At 46.5% G+C, this 25,614-nt stretch overlaps 1 protein-coding gene across 1 annotated transcript; it reads left to right on the plus strand.

Moving 5' to 3' along the window:
* Window positions 1-2,465: 2,465 nt before the first annotated feature.
* LOC125436951 (protein FAM71B-like) lies at window positions 2,466-25,614 on the plus strand. Its single transcript, XM_048504337.1, has 6 exons — window positions 2,466-2,546; window positions 6,252-6,428; window positions 14,018-14,214; window positions 17,466-17,715; window positions 19,364-19,662; window positions 25,566-25,614. The coding sequence occupies exons 2-6, from the start codon at window positions 6,270-6,272 to the stop codon at window positions 25,612-25,614; spliced, it is 954 nt and encodes a 317-aa protein (XP_048360294.1). The 5' UTR covers window positions 2,466-2,546; window positions 6,252-6,269.

The raw sequence follows: 25,614 nt of genomic DNA on the forward strand, positions 1-25,614 counted from the left end.
AGTAAGACGTAGCAAAGTTTTTGTTTGGAAGCATGTCTGATGAACAGAACACAGAAAAATAAGACATCCCCTGAAAATAAGACATAGCGCATCTTTGAGTGCAAAAATTAATATAAGACACTGTCTTATTTTCAGGGAAACATGGTAGGATCAGTCATCAGGTTTTGTTCCCAGGTTTGCATGGCATGGGTTACACAGACACAAGATCTGGAAGGCAATGCTAGCAATATACTACAGGGTGGCCTTACACCCGCAATCCATTTATTTAGGCATAAATATTATAAATGTTTACCATTCTTATAGATGGGAAGCTGAGAGCTGCAACCCAATGAGGTAAGGAAAAAATAAACTTTAAAAAAAATTGAATGTGAAGTCAACGTTAAGGTTCCAAACAAATGGGAGTTTTCTACCACTAGAGGGAGCCAGCCTCCACACCACAGAAACCCTTGGCCTTGTGATACTGAAAACGAATTTCTAATTGTTTAGAGGAGGGGTCCCCAACCTTTTTTAGCCTGTGGACACCTTGGGAATTTTGACACAGGGTGGTGCACACATCTACAAAATGGACTCAAATACACACCTCTACCTACTTCAAATGCAGGGGACAAGAAGAAGAGAGAGAATAAAATAAACACTACCTTGGCAGCTTGGGCAATGTTATTTTAATTTGCACAGCCAAACAGGTACCCAAAACCAATCAGAAGGTCTACTGGACAGTAGCCCCACCTAGCCATTTTCTAAAAATACTTGGCTGCCACCATGTTGGAGATCCTTGATCTAGAGAGGAATCTAGACAGGGTGTGGCCCATACAGTTCAAGAAACCTAGGAGTCAGGGGAAGAGAGAAATGGCAAATGTGCCAGACAGAGCCATAGAGTGTTAAAACAACTTCATACAGTACAGCCCTGTGGTGTAGGCAAGTTTTATTGCCTGTATATTGCAAAAGATAGCCTGGATGAGGTCAGTTTGTAGCAAAACCACATTTGTAGCAAAAACACACATATCTTTTAAACATATGCACATATACATGGCTATTAGGAAGCAACGTTTATATCATAAATATTATACAGCAACTCTGATTGCCACTAATTATTAAAAATTAACTAGAAGAGCAAATGGGCAGGAGGGAACGAGATGAAGTCTACCCAGTCAGGTGATCCACAGGGTTTCCAACAAACAGAAACAAGGCAGAGGTTTAGAAAATTATGCCAGAGAGAGAGCCAGCAAAAGAGAATTTCTTTTTCTCATAACGTTACAACTTAGAGGGCCAGAATGAAATCTATGGTAGAGGATTAAAGTGAAATAAAAGGAAGCACGCCTTCATCCAATCAGCTTGTGGAACTCCTTACCACAAGACATACTGGTGACCACTGGCAAATATGTCTTTCAAAGAGTGTTAGATAAATTAATAAGAACATAAGAAAGAGCCAGCTGGATCGGACCAGAGTCCATCTAGTCCAGCACTCTGCTACTTTGCGGTGGCCCCACCAAGGTCAACTTTAAGAGCTCACATGTGCGAGGATAGCAAGCAACAGCCTTCTGCTGCACCATGCTGCTCCCGAGCACTTGGTCGAGGTACGTGAGGCGGAAATCTCAGATCAAGGAGGATCAAGATTTAGAGACCACAAATCGGCTTCCTCCTCCATAAATCTGGCTGACCCAGCACCTTACAAAGCTATCCAGGTTAGTGGCCATCCGCCCCTCCATGGCAGCATATTCCAAACACAGGTCTGCATGTTAAGTGAAGAGAGTGTTGCCATTTCATTAGTCCTCATTCTACCCCCCAGCATTTTCAAATAGATGCCCAAAGTTTTCACAATATTATGAGAAAGAGAGAAATATGTCTCTCTGTCCTACATTTTCTGCCCGTATGGTATATAGACTTCAATCATATCCCCCCTCAGACGTCTCCTCTCCAAACAAATGGTGGAGGAAAGGTCTATCAAACAGCTATTGTCTAAGATAGGTAAATGAAGACTCCAGCCTCAGAAGCAGTATACCATTTAGTATCAGCTGCAGAGAACAAATAGGGGAGGACTGTTGCCTTCTTGCCAGCTTCATGGGAAGATGTGGGTATCAACTCTTTGGCTCTGAAGGCTGGACCAGACAGACACTTTGGCACGTTAAGAATGCACGAGCTCTGGCACATTATTCTCGTACACAGCAGGCCTGTTGCAAACTTCTTTCCTGGCAGGGCTCTTGTGCCTTTAACCCCAGTGTGACAAAGTTGAAATTCAGCAGATTGATGTTTTACTTTTTGTTTTGTTAAACCATTTCGTCTGCATGCCAAGGATACGTTCACGTTCTTTCTCTTTCTTGGGTGTACAAGAGCCCAATCTAGGAAAGAGTTGGCGACTCCAAGATTGCCTGCCTTGGTGAGGTCTGCAAACAGATCCGTGGTGATGGAATAAAAGGTCATAGAGGGGGTGATGACATCACCAACCTGCTTCTATCACAAGCTGGGGGAGGGGAGAAGAGTAACATCTAAGGAATGTAGGGGAAAAGGGACTACATAAGGCAGGCAGGACGGACCACAAAAGATCACAGGTGAGTGAAAGATTGTTAACCCTGCCAAATGCTTTATGACAGCTCTATGGCTGTTTTGGCGTGCTCTTTTTCTGCAAGAACGGTATTGCTTTTCACAGTGTAGACAGTGGCTTCGACAATGTAGGAGGCCCAAGGAAGCCACTAATAAGTGTTTTGTTATTTGTTTGCAAATAAATAGTTAAAAGGGAAGCACAGAACCGACTTTCTAAGGGAGCTGTCCTTGCAATATGTGCAGCCGGAGTTGCCCCCGTAAGGAAGACTACAGATTCCAAAATAGGCAGGAGCTAACCAGTCGAGATGGTGGGAAATCCACAGTCAGAGCTCTTGGGAGTTTAAAAAAAAATTTAATCAGGCACAAAGGATCTGATTCTCATCAGAATTGCAGCACAAAGAAAGGGGAGATTGAAGCCTTCCTCTGCATCCCCTAGGCCAGTGGTGGTGAACCTATGGCACTCCAGATGTTCATGGACTACAATTCCCATCAGCCCCTGCCAGCATGGCCAATTCATGGACTACAATTCCCATCAGCCCCTGCCAGCACGGCCAATTTATGGACTACAATTCCCATCAGCCCCTGCCAGCACGACCTTAGGCTTTCCAGCTGTGGCTTGGGGGTGGAGCCTGTGGAGGGTGGGGTTTCTGGAGGGGAGGGGCCTCAGACAAGTATAATGCCATAGAATCGTCCCTCCACACACACACAGACATGTTCCCATTTCCTGTTGTCTGGAGATGAGTAGTAACTCTGGGAGATCTCCAGGATCCACCTGGAAACTAGCAACACTACTCTTCCTCATGTTCCAGTTTGCTATTACCTCAAGGAATTGCTATTAGCTCATATTGGTACATCTTGGCTGGGAGACAGCAGGTGAAGGTGGTGGCATCTCACTTCCCTTGACAGCCACTTGGGCTCACCCTAAGCTGGTTGCCACATGGCAGCACTTATGCAAATAAACACACATCTTTATCAGGCATTCCACAATCACAGTTCACGGTTATCAGGCAATAGCGTCTGTCACGATAGAATGCTTCCAAAGCCATTCCATATAGAAATAGCAATAAATTTCATAAAATATTGAAATCTCATAGAACATTCAGAATGATTAGGTGATCTAATCTGTTAACAACTTACAAGGGTAAAAAGGACCCAGGCAGCAGGGTTCATTTATTGCAGGCAAAGATATTGAAAGATGGCCTGTGTTGCTTAGAAAGGGAGTCAGTATAGTTCCTTGATTTTAAGAGGAGTTGGGGATGTAATCTATGTGAATTAGTGTGAAAATGGCGCTCCGGTAAAATATGCTGGGTTGTGTCACGTGATTCATTGGAACGTGGGCAATATACCACACTGCTGCTGGAATTCCTTGATATCTTCCTACTAAAACTTTAGAGGGAAGGGTATTAAATCAGTACTTATGCATGTATATGGGTACCTGTCTATTTCCACAACTGGGCAAGCAGCATCCTCTGTAGCCCATAGGTAATCTCAAAGTCCCATAAGGTTGCCAACCTCTAGGTGAGGCCTGGTGATCTGTAATCACAAATCATCTCCAGGCTACACAGGACACTTTCCCTGGACACAATGGCTGCTTCAAAAGGGAAACTCCCCAATCCCGCCCCCTTTTCAAGGCTGCTCCTCCAAATCTCCAGGACTTTTAGAATCAACAGCATTGCCAGTAGGGTTCCCAGCCTCCCGATGGTGGCTGGAGAGCTCTTGCTGTTACAATTGATCTCCAGGCGATGTGGTTCAGTTCATGTGGAGAAAAGGGCCGCTTTGGTGGACTCTGTGGCATTAAACACCATTGAAACCCCTCTCCCAGACCCCACCCTCTTTGGGCCCCCCCCCCCCCCCCCCAAAAAAAAACCTTCAAGTATTTCCCAGCCCAGAGCCGGCAACCATAGCTACCACAACACAAGGCAAGAACTGATGAAACCCAGAGAAATTCAGGGTTAAGCATTGGGGTCCAAGAAAGGAAAGTTAAATGCCAGTGGCAGAATGATATCCACCAAGCCTCTGAAAGTACGGGAAGCAAGTGTTTAATCTAGAGACTTGCAGCTTGGCTGGATAAAATTAAAAACCAAGTCTCAGTAACCTACCTGCCGTTTTGGATGATAAGTCATACAGAGTGTATCATCGATGAAGTCAGAAGGGTTTAAAACAGGACTTAAAGACTCATGTGGATTCATCCTACTATATGAAAGCCCAGTGTGTTTCAGACCACTCACTTTTTTACAGTGAGGTCTGATGGGAAGTGTAGTCCATGTCTCTTGGATGCTCATGGACTACACTTCCCATCAGCCCTCGCTTTGGGAGATGCAGCTGAGTATGTGCAACTGCAACACTTGGTTCTTCCAGTCCCAGGGCCTGCTGGGAATTGTAGTGCATTAAGTTACCTTTGGCTTTTTAGATATCTTTTTCTTTTTTAAAAACAATATTGGTTCCCTGCTATGCCTGCTAACAACATTTTTCAAGAGCTTGTTGTATTGTTTTGCACAACGAGCTTTATTTCTAGTTTACTATAATCTGTAGACTACTTTCACTAGATCAGGGGTAGGGAACCTGCGGCTCTCCAGATGTTCAGGAACTACAATTCCATCAGCCTACCAGCGTAGTAATTGGCCATGCTGACGAAAACTGATGAGGTGCGGACCTGTTATCGGAAAACATAGACTCATACAGCCACACACTGGTATTTTGAGAGAACCATGGACTTTAATGTTTGCTCTCTAATAAATAGTTCTGGTCAGAACTTTCTGATAATTTTTGGTTGAAGTAAGATTTTCTTTAGTTCATGGAGGATAATAAATATAATACGCCATAGCTGAGTTAATTTAATACTTTATAGTTTATAACTTAAATAAGATTGTTCTTATACTTTCCTGAGCGTACAACATAGACACAGTTGTGCTGTTCTGTATGTACATTTGCTTCCTGTTATCTGTGCCTTTCTCTACGTTACATTTCTAGTTACACCTTTTGCATCAACTCAGTTTGCAGAAAACAGCAGCCAGAGTTTTTTGAAACCTCATTTCTAGATTCTAGATGCAGCTAAGGGTACAGGAGCAGAGGGCTGGGAAATAAGCTGGCCTCCCAGGTAGAGTTGCTTGCCACTTTTTCAGTTCAGCAGATAAAGCCACTTTTTCAGTTCAGCAGATAAAGAAGAAGAAGAAGAGTTGGATTTATAGCCCCCCTTTCTCTCCTGTAAAGAGACTCATAGGGCTTACAAACTACTTTCCCTTCCCCCCTCACAACAAACCCCCTGGGAGTAGGTGGAGCTGAGAGAGCTCCAAAGAAGAAGAAGAGTTTGGATTTATATCCCCCCTTTCTCTACTGCAAGGAGACTCAAAGGGGCTTACAATCTCCTTTCCCTTCCCCTTCCCCACAACAAACACCCTGTGGGGTGGGGCTGGGAGAGCTACAAAGAACTGTGACTAGCCTAAGATCACCCAGCAGGAATGTAGGAGTGTGGAAACACGTCTGGCTCCCCAGATAAGCCTCCACAGCTTAAGTGGCAGAGCGGGGAATCAAACCTGGTTCTCCAGTTTAGAGTGCACCTGCTCCCAGATTAGAGTGCACCTGCTCTTAACCACTACACCACTCTGGCTGTCAAAGCTTGTCCTTAGTATGAAAGTTGCACCTTGAAATGTTCTGAAATCTTAGTTCCCAGTTACCCCCGCCCTTGTACTAACCACTAGTCCTACCATATGTAGCCCTGTAACAAAAAAAGGATGTCGGATGAATCCAGCTTGCCGTTTCGGTGGCCTAATGAACACGGCCGAAGGCAAGGACTCTTCAACACAGCCATGGGGCCACTCCAGCGCCAGCTTCACTCGGGGGAATACAACTTACTGAAATTTTCCCCCATGTTCGAGAGTGACTTTGTCCAGGTAAGCTTTCAAGGCTGAGGGGAGAGGGCAGGGGCAGAGAATCAACCACTGAGCATACCAACCCCTATTTATTTATCTGCTTTGCATGTAGTTCTTTCTTGATGAGACTCAAAGCTGACTACAGACCTAGGAAACAGTGCATTAAATAATAATACAACGACAAAGAATTAAACAAAGTATATCAAAATAAAACTGATATTGCTTCTTCCACCTTTGATTTTTTGGGTTTGACTTTTAATTTATATGCTGCCCTCCCCCGAAGGGCTCAGGGCGGTGTACAACATAGTAAATAACAACAGCGTATCAATACAATAGGCATAAAACAACATCAATTACAACAAATCCTGACACATGTCCTGCATCTCAGGTTAACAACGAACACATATCAGCATAATAGCATCGTAATAATTTGTAACAGTATAATAGTATCGTACATTTCACAGCATAATAATAAGGTAACGTCAAAGAACACAACATTCTAACAACTACCAAAAATATTAATCCGTAGTACATGAAAACCTAACCATTACAACTAACAAGCCTCAGAATTAATTATCCTGATAGCCAAGACAACAAAAGATGGCGACTTCCCGAGGTTCCATAACCGGGATGGCCTAACACTACAAAACCCTATCCAAACTACCAGGAAACTATGAGCAGTCTAATTCTTACTGCCCCCACAAGGAGACCAACCAGCTAACCTAACTCTATGACCTCCCACAAAAACCCAATAACCTTGACCAGTATGACCAGGCTAGCCCAATCTCATCTGATCTTGGAAGTGAAGTGTTTAGTACTTGGATGGGAGACAACCAGTGGTGGGATCCAAAAAATTTAGTAACAGGTGTAAAGGTTAATGAATGTTGATGAATTGGAAATGGCAGAATTACATTCACAATGCGAGAGTCGGGCCAGATAAAAGCCAGTGGGAGCTATCTTTAACGCGGGGGTGATCTCGTTCCAGGGAAACAGGAAGGGATGGGGTAAGATAGCATTATAACATAATAGCTTCTGGCCGGAAATTATAGTTCACCGCGCCAGTACATACTTGAGCTTTGCTCAGAATCGCAATAGCGATGGACTTTTACTGGCCTTTTACCGTCTATGGAATTCCATTTTTTTGTGGCCATCAATAATAGTGGGAGGCCTCTCTCAGGCAGGGTGATGCTCTCAGGCATCCCAGCGGGCAGGAGCCTCCGCCAAACAAGCTGAATGGAGAATAGGATGGATGTTACCCATGAAGGTTGACTGCAAATCAGCTGGGCGACGTGACATCATTAATCTGCGCGTAATCTAGAAAAGATTACCCTGAAATCTCTTGCCAGGTTGGGAGAATTTGTACGCGTCTCTGAAGGATTTTTTTGTGAATAAATTTTTCCAGGGCACAGAGGAAATCAGAAGCGGTGTTTATCAAAGCACAGTTTAGGGAGTCCTTCGCATAAAGTGGTCTGGACAGAGCTTCCCATCCTGGCTGGGATGAAATCCATTGGTAAAATTCACAGGGGAATTCCGCGAAGGCTGCTGCGAGGTATTGTAGTTAATATGCGTGAGGAGCGGTGACCTGAAGTTTCAAAGGGGTTTTACCTAACTTTGCATTGCTCTATAGGAACCCACATTGTTGGTACCATAGAAGCGAGGAATCAGCTGCCTTTCCAATTCTTGGTGATGATTGGGGTGTAACAATAAATGCCTCCTATGGACCTAATGGATTCTCTCAGTCTGCTTAATCACTTGCAGGCAGAGTGGCGTGGCAGGAAGCTGATGCTGGCAGCACAGGATGGATGGGGCCCTTGGGGTGGGGAATGCCTTAGAGATGGCGGAATGGAGGCGATAAACATGTTGATAAAAACAAAATTACCAACTTAGGAGGGCCGGGGGATGGGAAGCATGGAATAAAGTGGAGGCGCCCAAGAATAAAGTCTACCACCACCAAGCCGTGTTGCGACTTTCGGGCCGAGCTCTATCAAATGAAATCCATGGAATGACGCTTCCCAAAGTGGGAAGCTTCTGCAGGGAGAAGTTCAAGCACAGAGTCCATGGGGCTTTCAGGGATAGTTTGGCTGCCTGAGGCAGAGCAACCATCAAAGCCCTCAGTATCTTTGCCAGCATTGCATCACACTAAGACTACCAATGGAGCCAGGTGCAGATTTCAAAAAGCCCGAAAATATCCCAGCAGGCAGGGCCAGTGGCAGCTTAAGGAACACTTGCCCGTGCAGCTGTTCCCCTAGCCAGCTCCATTCTCCAGCACCAGGTGGAATTCCTTCGGTGGCTGGAAGCTCCCCTTACGACCCACTTCCTCAATTCCCATAGGAAAAGGAGGGAATGACAGAGACTTTGAGGCAGGGGGTGGAGGAGAAGTGGGGCGCTTGTTGAGATAGGAGGTGACAACCAACTGGCACTGGAAAAGAACAAATGCGATGGGAGATATGCATAAAGGCAGCTCACCTCTGGGAGTAAGAGAAGAGGCCATCAAGCCAGTTCATTGGTTTTCAGGGAAAAATGGTTTATAAAAAGAAGCGAGAAAAGAAATATTTAGCAGAAGTTGTTTGCCGGACATCTTAGAGGGGTGGAAGGCTCAGAGTTTTGCCGATCCGAGCTTTGAAAAGTTGCCCTTTCAACCGAGTAAATAGGTAGGGAAGTCTTTCTTTGCAGTGGCGCGGTATACCTGATCCAGTTAGGTTGACTGGGGGTTTTTTAATGCGATAAGCTGCGGGTTAGATACCATCATATTTTTTCACAGCAGGACTTGGTGGCATCGTCCCGTGAACACAACCAGGGGAGATCTGGGTTGAAGTTGCTTTTGGGTTGATTCGGTGGTAGCGCGTTTTAACAGTTATGAAAGGCTGTTTGACATTCCTCAGATATTGAACAAGGGGCTACGGGCTTGCGGACAGGTGATCTTTACGCCTTAATGCGTAAAGGTGCTGTGAGGAGAAGTCGGATTCAACCAAATTAGGGTATAAATCGATAGAAATTAGCGAAGGCGACTGGAGTTCTTTCTGCGGGTTGGTGGGGCAGGCCATTGGAGGACTCGCGTCAATTTTAACGAGTCCATTTTTTTTGCTTCGGTAGGATCCGGTAACCAAATAGATCAATGGGAGTCAGTAAAGGCAGCGTTTGGTTTGGCAAAGAGTTGTCAGCGAACAATACCTCTCGGACCATCGTACCGTATAGTTTGCGGAAGATAGAACGTCATCTAAATATGAAACAACCCTTGTACCGGTAAATCATGGAGAGCTTAGGAACGATAAGAGATACGTAAAGAAGCTCGAAGGACCGCTTAACCGAATGGCATTATTAAATCATTTCGAAGCTATCAAACTTTGTATTTCGCGCTGATCAGGTGTTCATATCCTTCAGCAATTCGAAACTCTGTATTGAAGCACCGCCGATACAATTTTAGTAAAATCGCAAATGCTTACGGTACATCTAAAGGTCCACCGATCAAAGGCAAAGTTATTGGACGGGGCGCCTTCGGGAATTCGTGCGTCGGTAAAGCCGTCAAGACCCACATCTTTTCTTTTTTATTAAACAAGCTGGAGACGTGTGGCAATGTGTTTAGTAGCCCGCCATTATGAAACCCGACAAGGTTCAACGTCACAAAATACGAAGTTCCCAGCCTACATTGGGACTCATCGCGGTGAATTCCTACCCTTAGGCAGTTAAGCCCTGGTTTATGACAATTTTACGATCAATTATTGTCGTCTGTGGGGGGCAGGTGATCATTCCTGCTCTGAAACTCTGGCTGGATCCTGATATGCAGGTGGGATGTCCAGTAGAATCCGGAGCGATAACTAGGAAGAGCAGAGGAAGTCAGGAAGGCGTTAGGTTTTTCTTCCCAATTCATGTGTTCCGCAGGAGGTCGGTAGATTCGGGATCCTTTGCTTCCGATAGATTTTGGTTCATATAACAACTAGCAAGGCATGCCCAAAAACTATGGAGTGTTTGGCTACACTGTGCCGATGAAACTAATTTTCTCCCATGGTGGTATGGCGGGAGGGGAGAACCGGCTGTGTTTTGTAATGGGCGGTCTTGGTTTCAGGGGCTGCATCCATTTAGATTGAATGGTATGGGCTTAAGCCGGGGATTCCGGTCCAGACCTGGCTCCTCTGCACCTGGGGCGCATTAAGCAGTGGGGAACGCGGAATCCGATAATGCGAAGGGAATAATGTTTAAGCGGGGTTAGCCAGAAATGCTTGAACAGTAATGGGAATGCATCACGTAAAATTACGGGCCCACTGTCCATGAGGGCTCGAAAGACAGACAAAGCCTGCTTCCCCCCCTCCTCTATAAGGTACGCGCCGGTCACGCTTTAGATATGGAGCCAGTGTGGGAATGACCCTGACCTGCGTGTGGTTTTGGCAGGCGAATCTGGGGCTGGGCGGTTAGTTTTGCTTCTTTGGGACCAGTTAGGCTAAGATGGCCGGCCTCGCGATAAAAGAACCTATTTAAATGGCGTTCAGAACGTTTCGCGATGCAAGGAAGCGGCTGGGCGACTTAATTTGGACCTGGTAGGTAGTTTTGAGGTAAAATGACGCCTCCTTAATGACGTATTGGCGAAGGCTTACTTGGGAATTAACTGGATCAATCACCCAGTAGATGCGAGGCGAATTTAAAACACCACGTTGTTTCGCGTAGCTTGCTATCCACAGCATCGAGAAGTATTAGCATTTCAAAATGCGTTGAGCCCACATCAGAGGAAGTAGAGCAGCGCCGCGCCGCGAAGTCTGATTAAATTCTGCAAGCGAAGGCGGTTGCCGCTGGATGGTTTGCAGTCAGATGCCGGACGCTTCATTCAATGCACAGATCTTGGCGTAAGCTTGGAGAATCGGGCACTATGCGAGAGTCTCTCCGCCACCGCAAATCCAAAACAGTCACGAACCAGTCAGCTGCGCCTTTATCGGACTGAGCCGATGTCCACGTAACTACGGCGTACAGACCCGGTACTAGATCATCATAGTCTTCCATTGAAGGCATTGGAGTTGCAAGATGAAGTAGAAGTTTGGAAAGCGGTCCCATCAAAACGAACGGATATCGAGGGCGGAAGTAGCTGATTCGGCAAACCGGTGGATTCTGGCCTAGCTGAGCAAGGTTGGGCAGGCGGCTTCTATTGTACAGAGGCTGGAGAATCGGAAGTGCAGCTGGCGTTTGGAGTAGCAGGACCCGTGCATTTCGGCGCGGCGATCAGTAACAACGCTAAGTTCGACTTACGGCCCCTGGTCGCACGCCTCGCCGTTCCTCAAGCAGCCAAACCACCAACCGCGAGTCAAAGCATCGCGTGCGCGTACAAAGCAGCTTTTCTAGCCCTAATTTTAAGCCGGGTTAAGAATCCGTTTAGGAGGCTGATGAGTTCCTTTCGCGTGCGCGCGGCAACTTCCAGCGTTACCCGTTATTAAAATTAGTCTGGACTGTTCCGGTTTATCATAAGGACTATTTATTAGATTTGAGCATATATTGCCGTTGGGCGTCTTTGCTTGCGGTCAGCTTTCGAGCTGGACTTCTTTCGCGTTTACTTGTTCCCGGTCCCTCTACAGGGTTTAGCGCTCTGCTGCAACTGTACCCGTTCCTCCCTCCATAGCTTTGCGTTCACGGTTCCATACGCTTGCAGGCATCTCGAAATTCGCCCTGCTTACCCTCATCCCAGTCTTCGATGGGAGAGAAGCAGTCAACTGGGGCGAGGCTGCTTCAGACTCTTACGTCATCAGGCGAGCCCTCGGAACACGGCAGCATGTATACGGTAGCCAGAGGCACCCTCAGAGTGGAAGATCGCCCGGACAGGATGGGGGAGATTGATTAGAGGCGTGCGGATACCTCCCCAATTCAGGTTAGATCCCGGTGTCGCTGGGGATGAACTGATGCTGTACCGCGGTATTGGTTCTTTAGAACATGCAAAATCGTCCGGGAATGATTCAATGGATTCCTGGGTTGCTATGAAGGTAGATAAACCCGTCTCCTCCACTGACAGGTTGCATCGGGGCAATGCAAAGGGCGGGTGAGATCAGATCCACAGGCTCGATCCGCCAGGCAAGCTTCAGCGACTCCGCGGTCATGGTGGCTCGTCCGTCCACCGAACTCCAGCGGGGTAAAAAAGGAGAGACTGCTGATACGAGGAGGCCCGGGGAAAGAACCACCAGCGGGCCCGTTCTCCTGCCGGTTCCTCCAGATCCAGAAGGGAAAGGAACAGGAGAAGAACCCCTCTTTGAGACTACCGCGCAGCTTCCGCGTCAAAATTCAACCTCTCCATGCGAACAAAGAGGTCCACTGCGCAGATGAATTAGATTCTGCCACAATGTAAGGAATTGCAGAGCGCCTTGAAAATAAAAGGCACGGTAGTAAAAGTCCATTTTATTGAACTGTCTTAAGCTCAAGTACCGCGAGTGACAGAGATGACACTTCGCCAGAAGCACTGGGTTATAATGCCATTCTACCCCATCCCCGCTAGAGGCGGGGCTTCATCTCAGCATAAAAGATAAAGTCTCCGCTGGAGTACATCCTAGCCCATCGCCGAACCATGGAGATACACTCAAGGTTACTTCTATCCAGCATTGGCGCTGCACCGGGTTATGGTGGTGGGATTCAAACAATGACCAGTAAGCGCCAATGGGGCTGGGCGACGGGGCATGGCTTGAGCGTGGCCGGAGCATTCCAGGGTGCGCAAGGGCATTCCCTAGGCGGGGCTGTGGCAGGGCGCCAGCCCATGCGCCGGTCCTTGATCGCCAGGTGGAGAAAAACGAGATGCACGCAGGCACAGGCTGCCATGCGCGCCGGTGCACCTCCTGCTAGACTGCTTCAAGTTCTGTGCGCTACTGCTGAGAGGAGGGGCATAACTAAGGCAAAAATCACGTGGCAAAATCACCAATTAGTAACCCCCTCTGGCACACACAAATCATTAGTAACCTACTCTCGGGAACCTGTGAGAACCTGCTGGATCCCACCTCTGATTTCACAGCATAATAATAAGGTAACGTCAAATAGCACAACATTCTAACAACTACCAAAAATATCAATCCATAGTACATGAAAACCTAACCATTACAACTAACAAGCCTCAGAATTAATTATCCTGATAGCCAAGACAACAAAAGATGGCGACTTCCTGAGGTTCCATAACCGGGATGACCTAACACTACAAAACCTTATCCAAACTACCAGGAAACTATGAGCAGTCTAATTCTTACTGCCCCCACAAGGAGACCAACCAGCTAACCTAACTCTATGACCTCCCACAAAAACCCAATAACCTTGACCAGTATGACCAGGCTAGCCCAATCTCATCTGATCTTGGAAGCGAAGCGTTTAGTACTTTGATGGGAGACAACCAAAGAAGTCCAGAGTTGCCACATGGAGACAGGCCATAGAAAAATGCCTATGAATGTTTCTTGCTTTGAAAACCCTCTGGAGCTGCCATAATTTGGCCACAACAGCATTTTCCACATTGTTTGTCCTATCACTGCAAGACGGAAAAAGTTGGACTTGGTAGAATTCTCTAGGTGGCTCTTTCAAGTTCAAGAGTCTTTTCTCCATTATTCTGGGACTGATAGACTTTCCTAATTGAATGCATCTGGACTTTGTTTTCTTTTTGGCTGCAGGTCAGCAAGAAAGGGGGTGCAGTTGATGTGCACAACCAGGTGCAGCTGGTCAGGGTTGCTATTGCTGCCACCAGCCCAACCCTACGAATCCCCAATGTGCTTCTCTTGGCCCGGCCTGTCCTCCGTTCCAGAGAGCGGCATCTGGCATCCCATACCAGAACCCACCACAGTCCTCGTACAAGATTCGAGCTCACCAGGTGAGACCAGGCTTATAAGCGTCGTTGATTTTAAGGCTCCTTCATTCCTGATCTGAACCTTGGTTGTCTCTGGCCCTTCCATAAGGAGCAGCAGTGGCGTACTGGTTAAGAGCAGGTATACTCTAATCTGAAGGAATCAGGTTTGATTCCCCGCTCTGCCACTTGAGCTGTGGAGGCTCAGAAAAAGATGTTAGTACAGTCAGTTGAGGGGCAGTGGTAGAAAAAACCATAAACTTCCACACTGGAATATAATCCCAAACAAATATGAGAATTATTCATTTTTAAGTGATGGGAAGGCCAGCCAGTAGTAGAGGTATGTAACTGAGTTGGACGGCAACGTTGTATAACTAAGGTAAAGTTTCCTCTTCGGTTGTGTCCGACCCTGGGGTACCACTGCGAGCAGTGATTTCATAGGCAAGCCGCTTTTGTGGGATAGTTTGCCATTGCTTTTCCCGGCTATTCTTTACCCCTTAGCTATGAGCTAGGTACTCATTTACCAACCAAGGAATGGATGGATGGTCTTGAGTTGACCATGAGCCAGCTGCCAGGATATCTGACCCACAGGGGCTCGAACTTCTGACCGCGTGAGTGGCAGTGCAAGCACTTAACCACTATGCAACACAGCTCCTGTATAACTAAACTGAATGCCAAAATGTATTTTTACTTTCAAACGGAGTGGGGGGGGGGGGGGGGAGAGCAGGTTCAGGTAGGCACTAGGACCCAGGCTGAGTATTCTACAACCGTTTATTCTTCAACCTGGAGGACCCGAGCTTAATGTATGAAGCTTTGCCAGCCCTCCAAATATCTGAGTGGTGGGCTTGCATAGAGGCCAAAATACTTGCTCTAGGTTGATCACTCGAGGCGCTGGTAATGTTACCAGCCAACGAAATCCTTCAGAGCTTGAAAAGGAGGCCGATTGACCGAGAGTACCAGAATCTAATCAGAGAAGCCAATAAATTCTGTTCCCTGCTCTACTTTGGAATCTACCCCAAGGTAGCTTGTATGGCAAAGTATTTAATACAACTAACGGAGCTCAATCAGTGCCGAGCCTTTACTTGTGCAAGATGTAACGTACTTCCGTCAGCTTTGTTGCCAGGCAGACAGTTGGAAATTCCCCATCATGAGAGAGTTTTCATATGCACCATGAATTGTGTAGAATCGCTCAAACATGTGATTTTGTACTGTGCTCTCTTGTGAGACGACCAGATTAAATCTTTGGCAGCAGGTTCTGGCAAAGAAAAAAAGTTTGTCAGATCAACAAAAAAATCTTATACCTGTTGAATAATGGTGTTGCTAATATAACCAACAGCCACATTTCTACATCTCACCATCATGATGTGTTTTCAAACACAGAGTAGGAGTTCTATAGCGCTGCAGCCAATTCTCAAACTCCTGTTATATTATGTATGACTTTTTCCCCCTTGTCTGTCTTTCTGCTGATATGCCAATAAAGGTTGTCTTGACTTGAACAAAGACAGTCAGACTCCAAAGAGACAGGCAAATAGTTTCAAAGTATATAAGCATCCTCAAAAGATCTATGAATATTTTATTACAAAATTGATATGAATAATTCCTTCTTCCCTGAAAAAAAAATGACAAGACACACCCAGAGCATAGGTTTAACAGGCAAGTCTTGTAAGTTGCAATGTCAACAATTAGACAGTGCTTTTCTTAAAAGGTACTGTAATTATCCAGTATATCCTACATATAATTTTGTGCTGAATACGTTGCAGCTTAATAACCATAGAAACAACAGGTACAAAATTTAGGGCCATCTCCCATTGTTATTTATTCCATTCATTTCTGAGACTTTGCATATCCTATTTACTGATCAGCATCAAATATTTATAAACAAATTTTGTAGGTTTCATTGTCCCTATTGATTTATTAAATGATTCCAAGACTAAGGGAGATTCTTAAACACAAACTGAAGGAACTGAATACAATTGGCATGCTCCAGTTCTAGGGTGGCCAACCTCCAGGTAGTGGCTCAGGATCTTTTGGGATTACAATTGATCTCCAAGCAACAGAGATCAGTTTACCTGGAGAAAAAGGCTTCTTTGGAAGGTGGGCTCTATGACATTAGACCCCATTGATGTATCTCCCTTCCCCAAACCCCAAAATCTCTAGGGATTTCCCAGCCCAGACTGGCAACCCTATCCAATTCAAGGAATGAATCCTAGTTAAACTGGAAATAAGGACAGTTAAATTCAAGTTTCGTTGCATCTTAGAGACCAATAACAGTTTCAGAGCATAAACTTCTACTGCCACCCAACACAACTACCCTCTGAAAAAATGGACTTTTCTGCATTCTCAGCTTCCTTGCTTGTAAGTTTCTGTTTCTTTGGGAGTGGGGGGTTCAGTTCCACGTATGTTTTGCTCCCCCTAGTGCACGGGAATTCGGGGAACTCCGCTGGCTTTCCGCGGAAGCCGCATGCAAATCTTCCGACGCCGCTGTTCTCGCGGCTCCATGAGCGAGAGCCGCCCGGGCCCCTCTTCGCCCGCCACCGCAGGAAGCAGAAGGCGGGCACATCTCCAGCCGAGGCCGGCAGGGAAGCTTTGGCTCTGCCGCGCTTTAACACAAAGGCGGGCACTCTCAGCGGCAGGGCGAGGCCGAGCGGGCCCCTCTGCAGCGCCTGCAGGAAGCAGGGCGGGCACATCTCCAGCCCGCGGCCAGCAAGGCCTCGCGCGCGGGCTTTGGCTCCTGCCCGCCCCGTTGCTTGCAGGGCGGGCGCTCTCCCGGCGGCCAGGCAGGCCGAGCCGCCGGGCCCCTCTTCGCCCGCCCTGCAGACGGGGCGAGCGAGTGGGTGGGGGGCGGAGGGGGGGCGAGCGAGTGGGTGGGGGGGTGGGGGTGAGCCAAATGGCTCTTTGGTGGTGAGCCAAATTTGGTGGTGAGCCAAATGGCTCTTTGAGGGGAAAAGGTTCCCGACCCCTGCCCTAGTGGTTGTTTCAACATCAAACAAGGTTATATCCAGGATACCTCCCTGCATATTTTAAACATCAGTTTCATATGCCGCATATAAACTTGTTTGATATCAAATCAACCACTAGAGGGAGCAGATCACATGCAGAACTGAAACAGGAGCAAGGAAGGAAACTGAGAATGCAGAAAATCCCAGTCTACGGTTAAGTAAGGATGAACTGAACTCAGCACTTGCAGACTTTAAGAATAAAAAGGGGCGAGTGAGGGAAGAGGACTCTGCTCATCCCTCACGCACAAAGAAATCTTCCTTTCTCTCTCTCCAAACCAGGCTTCTCCCCTTATGCTTTGTAAAGATCTCCATTCATGACTGGGAGAAACAGCAGCTCCGTTTCAAGCTGGTCAGTGGGCGCACCTTCTACTTGCAGCTAAGCCCCCAGCAGGACGTGCAGGAGGACATCTTTGAGTCCTGGGTCAAGGTCGTGCACCTGCTGAGACCCCCCGCCAAACCCAGGCATTTACTGCAGGAGCAGCCCACAGAACCAGAGCAGGGGCAGGAAGCTCCCCCACAGCTTGACAATGTGAGCGTGTAACCTCTTTCTGTGGGTTCTGTGGGGCAGTACTTGGAAGGAGTTGCAAAGAACCAAATTTAAACAAAACAGTTCACTTCTCTTAACAAATAACACTTTTAAAACATTTAACATTTACACTTTGCAGTCCTGTTAAGTTTGCATTTTCAAGTCCTTGTATTTACAGTCTACTGATATTGCCAAGTCCAATTCTTCTTTGCTGGTGGTTGGTTTTGAAGACTTCAGAGGCTTGGTGAACGGGCTTCAAGAGGATGAAGGTTCCCAGAAAACTCTCACCATTTACATACACAAAAACCCTGAAACAATAAATTCTAACATTTACAATATAGCAAAAAAATTAAACTCCCTTCCCACTAGTTCCCCACAACATTGCAGTTACCTTAAACAAGGTGTTAAGGGCTTGATAGAATCAATCAAGGTCCCAGCCTGGTAGCCTTGCTTCTTCCAACCTCACGAGTTCTGCAGCCTTCTGCTTCTTTTCAGACTCCACCCCTTTCTGGGTCATCCCATTCTTACACAGGGGTTACAAGTGCTTCCAGGTGATGGGAAAGGAGTTCCTCAAGAGAGAAGGAAGCGTCTTTCCTCACTAGCTGAGCTGCCACATTTCCAGTTGAGGGAAACAGTGCTTTGAGGAGGTCACATCCATGGGAGACCCAAAGAAAGGCAGTCTGGCAAAAAGAGGGACCAAACAGGGATTTCGGGCCAAACTAGGCGGGACAGCTTTATTCTGGCCATCATGAGGGCGCTGACGCCCCCATCTTAGAGTGATTTTAAAATCCCATTAGGCCCTGATGCTGATTGGCCACAGAGCACGGTGCTCTTGCTTTCCCCCTCAAACAACATGTGCCAAAACAGCCGCTGAGAGGGAGACAGCCATTTTGGCTCCTGAGGACCAAGAAGACCTCAGCCCCGCACAGCATTTTAAAATCACCTTAAAATGGTAGCAGCGTATTCATGGTGATCATGAGTCACATCTAGTTTGGCCCTTTGGGGGGGGGACCTAGTGGCAGAAAGTGACATCGAGACACATCTGACTTATGGTGACCCCGTAGAATTTTTAAGGCAAATAACGTTTTGTTTGCCATTGCCGGCCTCCACATGGGATGAGGTGGTTCTGATTGGTCTAACTCTAATGCATAGATGTCAAACTCATGGCTCTCCAGATGTAATGGACCGCCGTTCCCATCATCCCCTGCCAGCAGTGTGATGGCAGGGGATGATGGGAACTGCAGTCCATAACATCTGAAGGGCCGCGAGTTTGACACCTGTGGTCTAAGGCTACCCAGCAGGCTTCAGGTGGAGGAGGAGGGAAATCGAACCTTGTTCTCCAGATTAGAGTCCACTGCTCTGAATCACTATGCCCTACTGGTTCTCTGCCTCTATTTGGGAAAATAAGAACTGTTCCAAATCAATGAGAGCAGCTGGATTACAATCATTAACTAGCCTTAGAGGAATGCCCTTGTGTTTCTACTGGAGACACTGACTTCGCTGTCTGTCTTCTGTTTAAGAGGGGGCCAAGCCAGAGTGGTGGCTCTTACAGAGACACAACAGAAAGCCTCCTTTGGGAAGAGAAAGAGTTCCAAGTGTCTTAACATTTCTGGAAGAACCAATTCTCCCACTTTTGGTTTTGTCTGCCCAGCAATCAGAGGAGCCCTTGGGCCTTGTGGAGCAAGAGAACCCTGAAGTAGAAAATACCTTGCAAGAACGGACTAAGGAGGAGGACCCCGTTGAGCCCTCCCAGGATCCCTCCCAAAATCAGCAGAACCCAGAAGTCACCAGCTCCTCCACCTCACCTCCCAGCCAAGGCGAGACAAATGAAGCCACAAATGAAGAAAAATGGTCTCCGCTCGCAGAGGACCAGGATCCTGAGGAGCAGCTCACGGAAACTTCAGAGGGAAGAAGGCAGCGGAGACCTAAGACCACACCTTTTGCAAGCAGGTACTACATCAGTGGTCCCCAACCAGAGGTTGCCCATGGGTGCCATGGAGCCTGCCAACCTCCTTCTTGGTGCCCAAGTGTATTTAGAAAGGGAAGGTGGAGATGTTGCCCAGCAAGACTTCTAGTTGACAGCTGGAGATTTGATTGATTGTACAGATGTTTAAAAACATTGCTTTGGCAGCAGCTGCCACCACAGTGTAACCTACTTATCCTTGGCCACATCAATCTCCATTGGAGACCTAGGAAATAATATATGACAGCACCCTGTGGCTTAACAAACAAATATGAAATTGCTTGAACAAATCAACAAACCTTTAATCTTTAACACAACTTTCTATCATTTAAGGATAAATAATAGTGAACATATAGTGAACATATGTATATATATTTATATGCAGCACAACTCAATTGAACAAAATCTTCAGTGCTTTTAAAGAAAAAAACACTCAGAACAGTTGCCACCACTAACAATGTCCAATAATGAAAGAATAGCAAGAAAGTCCAAACTATTAATCAAGCAGGGCTTCTTTCTCTCATCTGGCCTTCTGTATCTGATGTAGCTGCTGCAGGTCTTTCTTTAGTTTGGGCCTGTAAAAAAAATAAGTAATTCCCTCAATTGAGCTGTAGGCCTTCCTTCTACTGCAGGCAAGATCAACTGAAGAGGGTGGAGCTCTTGCAATTGGTAATAAGCAAGCAAGCTTACCAATTGCACATGCTCAGTGAGCTCTTATCCCCTGGGCCCTAAGATCCAAACAAAACAAAAAGACTAAAATGGCATGGGTTACAACAGCACAAGGATCTTTACACAGTGCCTGAAGGTAAGCTGCCACGACCACTGAGTGGGTCCCCCTCCAGCAGCAGCCATTTTGTGACTGTGCCTACCTCAGTGTGTTAGAATTTCAGATGGGCCCTCAAAGAGGTTGCAGAATCCTGTGCTGCAGAAATCACGTGTCAGGTTTCAGCACAGGGAGCAAGGAGCAAGGATCTGGAAACTACTGTGCAAAGTTTAGACACTACCCCGTTAGAAATGAAAGCACGCATATAAACAACAATATACAAAACATACCAGGGGTAGGGAACCTTTAACACTCAAAGAGCCATTTGGACCCGTTTTCCACGGGAAAAGAAAACACTTGGAGCCACAAATAATTTTTGACATTTAAAATAAAGATAACACTATATATATATTGGGGGTTTTTTAACCTTTTACTCCGCTCATTCTGAGAAGTGCATGGATGCGCCCGCCCTGCTGCCTGCAGGGTGGGCAAGGATGAAGCCGGTGGCTTGGCTCGTAGAGCCACAGTACAAGGGTAGAAGAGCCGCATGCGGCTCTCAAGCCGCAGGTTCCCTACCCCTGACCTAGACTAGCAGGGGCTCTTCAGGGCCTTAGCTGGAGGCCTTTCACTTCACATGCTGCCTGGAAATGCCAGGAATTGATCGTAGAACCTTCTGCACGTAAAGCAAATGCTGTACCACTGAGCCACGGTGTCTTCTTATTTACTTCCCTACCACCCTTGTGCAGTTATACACATACACCCCCTAGTTACCTGCTTCTATCTGGACCCTTTATTTCCACTGACATATTCATCAGCATTTTTGTAATAAATCAGCCTTTTGTGATAAATACCACAAGTCTCAAGCAGCTCAGTTCCTAAGCGAGACATCTGAAAGGAAGCCCCACAAATTCAAAAAATAGCTTTCTTATGATGACTGAAGGAAGCACATGTTGAGAGCCCTTGTACAAAATAGTACATGGTGGGGCAGGTAGACCCAGGAATAAATCTGGAGGAGGCAAACCTGTCCATCCACGGGCACACCAGAGTCAGTAGTCAGTTGCCTGTATGGTAAGAACATAAGAACTAGCCTGCTGGATCAGACCAGAGTCCATCTAGTCCAGCACTCTGCTACTCGCAGTGGCCCACCAGGTGCCTTTGGGAGCTCACATGCAGGATGTGAAAGCAGTGGCCTTCTGCTGCTGCTGCTGCTGCTCCTGAGCACCTGGTCTGCTAAGGCATTTGCAATCTCAGATCAAGGAGGATCAAGATTGGTATCCATAGATCGGGCAATAGCCATAGGAGGGCAAGAGAGGAGCAGAGAAGGGAAGGGTCATTTAGGCTGTTCTGATGGCAGCTGTTTGTGTTTCAGGAAAACCACCAGGACGAGTAGGTCGCATAGAAGCCGCTCTTCTGAGAGAGGTAGGAGCTGTCCCAGACATTATGTGTAGAGTTGAGCCCAGTAGCACCCAGTAGCAAGAACTGAGCCCAGTCTGGAGGCCAAGACCAACAAGATTTCCAGGGTACAAAATGTTGGCCCCTTCCACACATGCGGAATAATGCATTTTCAATCCACTGTCAGTGCACTTTGCAGCTGGGTTTTACTGTGCAGAATAGCAAAATCCACTTGCAAACTATTATGAAAGTAGATTGAAAGTGCATTATTCTGTGGAGGAGCCCCTGAGAGTCAAAACTCTCTTCATGGGTTTAAACTCTCTGTTGGGTTTAAGGTTCCACACTTGTCATGTAGAGGGCTACTGAGTTAGACCAGTGGTTCTCAACTTGGGGGTTGGGACCCCTTTGGGGGGCGAACAATCCTTTCACAGGGGTCGCCTAAGATTCTCTGCATCAGTGTTCTCCATCTGTAAAATGGATAAATGTTAGGGTTGGGGGTCACCACAACATGTATTAAAAGGTTGTGGCATTAGGAAGGTTGAGATCCACTGAGTTAGACCATTGGCTCATTACCTTATTGCCATTAAATGTTATGTTCGGATGCCACACATGTCTACAGCCTCCTTCCTTTCCCCGCTAGTTTGCATGGACATGTCAAAAGTTACACCTACAGTACATGAACCAGCCGGCAGACAATCACGTGTGGGATTTTTCCAATAGCTGCTGCATGTCAAAGCTGTCCTGTGAGGATCAGCTGAGGGATAAGAGACGCTGATATGTGTTATTTCTTTTATCCAGTTGTCAGAGACATGGGATTGATTTTGTTCTCTGTTCATCGAAGGCCCTGACTCCCATAGGCCCTTGATTTGTGTCACTGTTATCTGGGATCCCTGGATTGATGGATGGAATGAGGCACAAATGAGGAAACGGGCAGGCAGCCTCGACTATATCCCACAGTGCTAGAGAAGTTAATTCATAACATAGTATTCCCCATTACTATATATGAGTGTGAAAGCTGGCCATTGAAGAAAGCTGAAACGAAAAGAGTGGATACCTTTGAAATGCTGCGTCGGTGGAGGGTTTTATGGACACCGTAGGCTGCCAAAAAGACAAATCGGTAGGTTCTAGATCAAATCAATCCTGAACTCTCCCTAGAACAGGGGTCTGCAACCTGCGGCTCTCCAGATGTTCATGGACTACAATTCTCATCAGCCCCTGCCAGCATTGGCCCAATTGGCCATTCTGGCAGGGGCTGACAGGATTTGTAGTCCATGGACATCTGGAGAGCCACAAGTTGCAGACCCCTGCCCTAGAAGTTAAAATGACAAAATTGTGGCTGTCATACTTTGATCACATTATAGGAAGACAAGAGTCACTGGAAAAGACAATAATGCTAGGAAAAGCGGAAGGCCCAAGATGAGATGGACTGACTCTATAAAAGAAGCCATGGCTTTCAGACCTGAGCAACTTGACTGCACATAACACAAGCTATGGTCTCCTTAGGCTTTGCCCATAAATCTCCTAGAATTTCCCAACCCAGTGCTGGAAACCCCAAATCATTGTGACATCTTAGGGAGCTGGGGATGTTTAGTTTGGTGAAAAGAAGGTTAAGAGGCAGCCATGTTTAGATATTTGAAGGGATGTCATGTTGGTAAAGGAGCAAGCTTGTTTTCTGCAGTTCCAGAGACTAGGACCAGGAGGCAAGGGTTCAAGGTGAAGGAAAAGAGATTCTGCCTAAACATGAGGAAAAACGTCCTGACAGTAAAGGCTGTTCAATCAATATTTTATTTCTGTCAAAGACCAGAAAATATCAGATATAAAATATAAAATCCAGATAGTACATTTCCAGACCAGATACAAAATAAAATTGAGGTAACCAGTTTCCAAAGACTGGTTGTATAAACCATATTATAAGTTCAAGTTAAAACTAGAATAAAATTTGAATAAAAGATAAAATCATTGATGCAAAGTTCCTATTTTTATTGCCCTACTTGTCCACACCTTTTAACCACATAAGCACTGAATTTTGCCACCTCTCTGGTTATATTCGATTGGCATCTTCTAATAGTCTTTCCATGGCACAATCCTCAGGGCCAAGAAAAATTGATGTTGGAAGAGAGTCATACAGTTTTGCCCTCATTTCTTTGTGAGTGGGGCATCGTAAAAAAATATGCGTCAGGGTCTCTATTTCCCCCATATCACATGGACAAAGCCTGTCGATATATGGAATTTTTTTATATCTGCCCTCAAGCATTGCTGAGGGAAGAGCATCACATCTAGTGAGTGTGAAAGCCCTCCTAAGTGACTGGCTGTCCAAGTTATATAGATAGGGGGAAGGGCCCAAAGTGTATTTAATGGATGGTTTGAGATTAAATTTGGGGAATGCTGTTACATCTTGTTGACGAGCCATATCTTGAACTCTCAGCTTGACTGTAGTCTTAGCTGAGGACAAGTCTTGTGTCAAGAGAGCACTAGGTGATATGCCTCTCTTGAGCAGGCCTTCCCTAACTTCACACATCCATCTAGGTTGGAAAGAGTCTTGGGCTATTAGGGGCCAAAGTCCTTTAGGGTGTAAAGGCTGTTTGACAGTGGAATTCACGACCTCGGAGTGTCTTGTTGGCAGGTTTTTTAACAGAGGCTGGATGGCCATCTGTCAGGAGTGCTTTGATTATGTGTTCCTGCATTGCATGGGGTTGGACTGGATGGCCCTTGTGGTCTCTTCCAACTCGATTATTCTATCTCTGAGGAATCTTCCAGAGAATGAGCAAATTTCCCCCTCGCTCAACCAATTCCAGCTGAAACCACTGAACTTAATTAACAGGCCTTGTGGATTGTGGAGTGACCCTTGATAAGTAAGGTCTCTGTATGGGAGGGTAGCTGGCAGCTGTCATTGACTGCACAGGGCAAATAGAGTATCTTACAAGTAGAATTTTCCTCAAAAGTAGCTCATTTCTTTGACACATATAATCAGCAATTCAAAATATGCCTGAGCTTTGTGAGAAATGGCAGACTGCGCACTGGAGGGCACCTTAGTGGTTATGCGCAAGCATTAAAATTGCCTGGGTCCATCCCACTGACATATTGCATCTACTCTAGCAACTCAAAATAGCAAATAGGTAAAAGGAGGGGGACAAATAGGGTAAAAGTTAACACAGGAGACAAAATAGGGACAGTGACTTATGGTTGGGGGCAAAATTGAGGACAGTCCCTCGTGAACTGAAGGGTATGTAAGTTAGTTCGTAGCAATGGGTAAAAATTCTTAGGATATCCCAATGTCATGAAAATCATCCTGTAGATGTGAATTCAAGAGGGGAGGAAGAGGGGTGCAGCAGTGGCGTAGGAGGTTAAGAGCTCGTGTATCTAATCTGGAGGAACCGGGTTTGATTCCCAGCTCTGCCGCTTGAGCTGTGGAGGGAATTCAGATGAGCCTGTACACTCCCACACACGCCAGCTGGGTGACCTTGGGCTAGTCACAGCTTCTTGGAGCTCTCTCAGCCCCACCTACCTCACAGGATGTTTGTTGTGAGGGGGGAAGGGCAAGGAGATTGTAAGCCTCTTTGAGTCTCCTACAGGAGAGAAAGGGGGGATATAAATCCAAACTCCTCCTCCTCCTCTTCTTCTTCTTCTTCTTCTTCTTCTTCTTCTTCTTCTTCTTCTTCTTCTTCACCTTTCTCCTCTAGCCGCCAGCTACCGCAAGTTCACTTCTCTCCTCATCAAGTCGTTCTCCAACCCCAGCCGTAACCACGCCAAGCAAGTCGTCAAGAGGAAAGGAAAGAAACCTTGA

Source organism: Sphaerodactylus townsendi, linkage group LG01 (genome assembly GCF_021028975.2).
Source record: "Sphaerodactylus townsendi isolate TG3544 linkage group LG01, MPM_Stown_v2.3, whole genome shotgun sequence".
Classification (NCBI taxonomy): domain Eukaryota; kingdom Metazoa; phylum Chordata; class Lepidosauria; order Squamata; family Sphaerodactylidae; genus Sphaerodactylus; species Sphaerodactylus townsendi.